Source organism: Bison bison, unplaced genomic scaffold, assembly GCF_000754665.1.
Source record: "Bison bison bison isolate TAMUID 2011002044 unplaced genomic scaffold, Bison_UMD1.0 scf7180017864289, whole genome shotgun sequence".
Taxonomy (NCBI): domain Eukaryota; kingdom Metazoa; phylum Chordata; class Mammalia; order Artiodactyla; family Bovidae; genus Bison; species Bison bison.
Genome location: NW_011494861.1, coordinates 16,514,969 through 16,518,454, shown reverse-complemented (window position 1 = coordinate 16,518,454; position 3,486 = coordinate 16,514,969). Strand labels below are relative to the sequence as shown.

Genomic DNA, 3,486 nt, shown 5'->3' with positions numbered 1-3,486 from the left:
CACCAACAGCTGACATGAAAGGACAATTTATCCTGGGATTCGGAGCTGGCTTCTCCGTCCCAGCTTCATCTTTCCACACTCCACCCCTCTCACCCACCCACCCACCATAAACACCACTAAAGATAACATTACCAAGATAAGCTGATGTTAAGCCATGAAAACCAGCCTGTCATATTCCCACACCTTGGCTGTCCAGCCGCTCAGTCGTGTCTGGCTCTTTGCGACCCCATGGGTTGCAGCACGCCAGGCCTCCCTGTCCTTCTTTGCATGGGCTGCTCCCACTGCCAACAGCCGCCCATCCTTCTAGACTCTTCAGGCGTCACCTCCGCCTGTGGGCTGCCATGACCGCTCTCACCCCTACCTTTTTTCAGACTCCCATAGTTCCAGGGTTATGCTAACACAACGTAAGTCACTGCACTTTATCTTTTTCACTTGTCTTCTCCTCCCAGAGGACTGTGAGCAACGTATGAGCGCAAACCGTGTCTTCTACCTCTGTACCCCCAGAGCCCGGCTCCGTGCCTGACACCCCCGGCAGCACCACACCAGTAGCTCCTCTAATCCGTGGTACTTATTCACACCGCCCTCATCTGTGAGCAGGGAAACCTCTTCTTTATTACAACTTTCGCTGTCTTAAAAAGGTTGACCCAGGGACTTCCCCGGTGGTCCAGTGGTTAAGAATCCACCTGCCAATGCAGGGGACATGGGTTCAGCCCTTGGTCCGGGAAGCTCCAACATGCAAAAGGGAACCGAAGCCTGTGCACCACAACGACTTGAGCCCACGAGCCGAGAGCCTGTGCTGCTCAACCAGAGAGGCCACCTCAACGAAGAGCCCGTGCACCACAGCTAGGGCAGCCCCACTGGTGCCTCTCGCCACAACTAGGGAAAACCCGTGCACAGCAACGAAGATCCAGCACTGTCAACATAAATAATAAACAAACGTTTTCTTAAAAGGTTGACCCACGTGTTCTATTCACAACACCCAAAATCTTGGTAAATGGAAGGCCACGTGTAATATAACCCGGGATCTGGTAATCTACGGTCAGTCCATCGGCCAAATCTGACCCACTGCCTGATTACATAAATCAAGTGTTATTAGAACACAGTCATGCCAGTTCATTTACATACTGTCTATGGCTGTTTTCTCATTTCAGTGGCAGAGTGGAGTAGACCACCAGAGACTGTGTGGTCCCCAAAGCTGAAAATATTTACTCTCTGGCCTTCTGTAGAAGGTTTTCTGACCCTGACTTTAAACAAATCTAGATCTCACCACCCTTACTGCCAACTGCCTCTTCCCCTGGAGGAGACAAACACCACGTGGCCTCAGGAGGCTCTGGACCATGAAATGCTTCCAGGTCAAATGCGGATTAACATTTCTGTGCACTGAATGTTTGTGTCTTTTCAAAATGTATATGTCGAAGATCTAACCCCTCATTTGATGGTATTTGGAGGAGGGACCCTTGGGAGGGAATGAGCTTTAGATGAGATCATAAGGATGGGGCTCCCATGGTGGGATTAATGTCTCTCTGAGAAAAAGAGGAGACCAGAACCTCCTCCTCTCCAGCATGTAAAGAAGAAGGAAGCATCTGTAAGTCGAGAAGAGGGCCTTCACCAATAAATGAATCAACTGGCATCCAGATCATGGGAATTTCCAGGCTCCAGAACTGCAGGAAATAAGGTTCTGTTGTTTAAGCCAACCAGCCCATGGTGTTTTGCTATAGCAGCCCAAGCAGACTAAGACACATTTCAAGAAATAAGCACGACTATGATTTATGTAGCACTCTCTATGTCAGGTAGGGGCTTCCCTTGTAGTTCAGTTGGTAAAGAATCTGCCTGCAATGCAGGAGACCTGGGTTCAATTCCTAGGTCTGGAGAAGGAAATGGCAACCCATTCCATTATTCTGGACTGGAGAATCCCATGGACAGAAGAGCCTGGAGGGTTACAGTCCATACAGCCCCAGGGTTGGATACAACTTAGCAACTAAACCACCACCACCTCTATGTCAGGTACTTACATGGATTAATAATTCATGTAATCCTGACACTAACCCAGTGATGTTGAGAGTCACATGCCCCATCTAATAGACAGGAATTTGAGGAATGGAAGTGAAATAAGTTGCCCCAAATCTCTCAGCTAATAAATGGTAGAGCTGAGATTAAAACTTGGACAGTCAAGCTTCTGAAACCATATTCCTAACTGATTATCAGCTTTTCTGAGCATCTTGACACTAAGAGACTGTCCAAAACAGAAGTCTATCAATAGGTGAATAGTTTTCTAGGATTCCTGTCACGAGTGTGGGACGTCAGTGGACTCCAGGATTAGGCTTCTCTGAATTCAAAGTTGGTGCCAGAGGAGGGTTTAAGCAGAAGGAATGTCTGGGATATACATTCCCATGCAGCCTCAGGACACCTGCAGGCCCCAGCCGAGCAGAATGACAGGATGGACTGAGGGAGCCCTTACAGTTTCGGAAAGCATAAAGTTAGAATTGGTACATTTGGTAAATGTTGACTCAGGAGGCAAACCATTTTCATGGTCTGAAAGACAGCTCCAGATTACACACACAGTGCCTGTGCCATCACTGCAAGCTGAGATAAGCATTCAAATTCACTGTCAGCCAAATGTTTTGAGTTTTCACATCCAAAAAAAAAATGAAAATTAGAAAGTGTTCCTCTGCTCTGAGGGAGTCGCATGTGGAATTTCAACCCACGTAAGTATGACCTTCTGATTCAAATTAAAAGGGTGACCTCTTTTGCTTGAGGTTAAAAAGGAGAAAAATTCATAATTAAGAAATTTAAAATTGCTTTGGCAACCCCCTGCCCCTGCAAACAAAAGAGCTGGTGCTAGGTGGGATTCGGTCTCCTAATTCAAGAATCAATCTTCTCCCTGCCGTGAGGAAGTCTGTTTATTTAGAGATGGGAGAGAATAAGAATAAGAGACGACTCCCCTTCTCCTGTTACCTGTGAGGGCCGTGGTGTCCACCTTCTTGCTCCCCTGGTTGCCCCTCTCAGCCCACACGTAGACTTCATAGGCCTCCCCCGGCCTCAGGCCTGTCAGGACAGTGCTGTTCTGCTCCCTGGGCACCGCCGTGTCCTTGGTCTCCCCGTCAGCGGAGATGTAGCGCACCATGTACTTATCGATGACCGCCCGGACTGGGTACCAGGAGACCGCCACTGTGTCTTCAGTCACTCGGTCGGTGACCACATTGGTTGGACTATCAATTTCTTCATAAACATAACACAAGAAAGAAAAATTAGAGAAGACCTTTGGCTGGTCAAGTTTACAAATGTTTCAAGATTGCATTCTTCTGGATGACCTGGTTCCATAGTCTGTGCAATGCAAGACTCTCTGTCATCTATGACAGGGAACAACTGGCCTCTGCTTGAACCCTAAGCTGGGAAAAGTCTTCCTGATGGATGTCCATTTTCAGACCACTGAACACATTAGAGAAAGCTCTTCCAAGTGTGTCCACTTGAAGTGGCTGCTCCTTC

General features: G+C 47.9%; 1 protein-coding gene across 1 annotated transcript in view; it reads right to left on the bottom strand.

Moving 5' to 3' along the window:
- Window positions 1-3,486, bottom strand: part of TNN (tenascin N) — a 72,568-nt gene that overhangs the window by 37,184 nt on the left and 31,898 nt on the right. Inside the window, exon 8 of the mRNA XM_010850097.1 lies at window positions 2,956-3,219. Within this exon, the coding sequence (XP_010848399.1) occupies window positions 2,956-3,219 (264 nt within the window). The remainder of the gene's footprint in view (window positions 1-2,955; window positions 3,220-3,486) is intronic.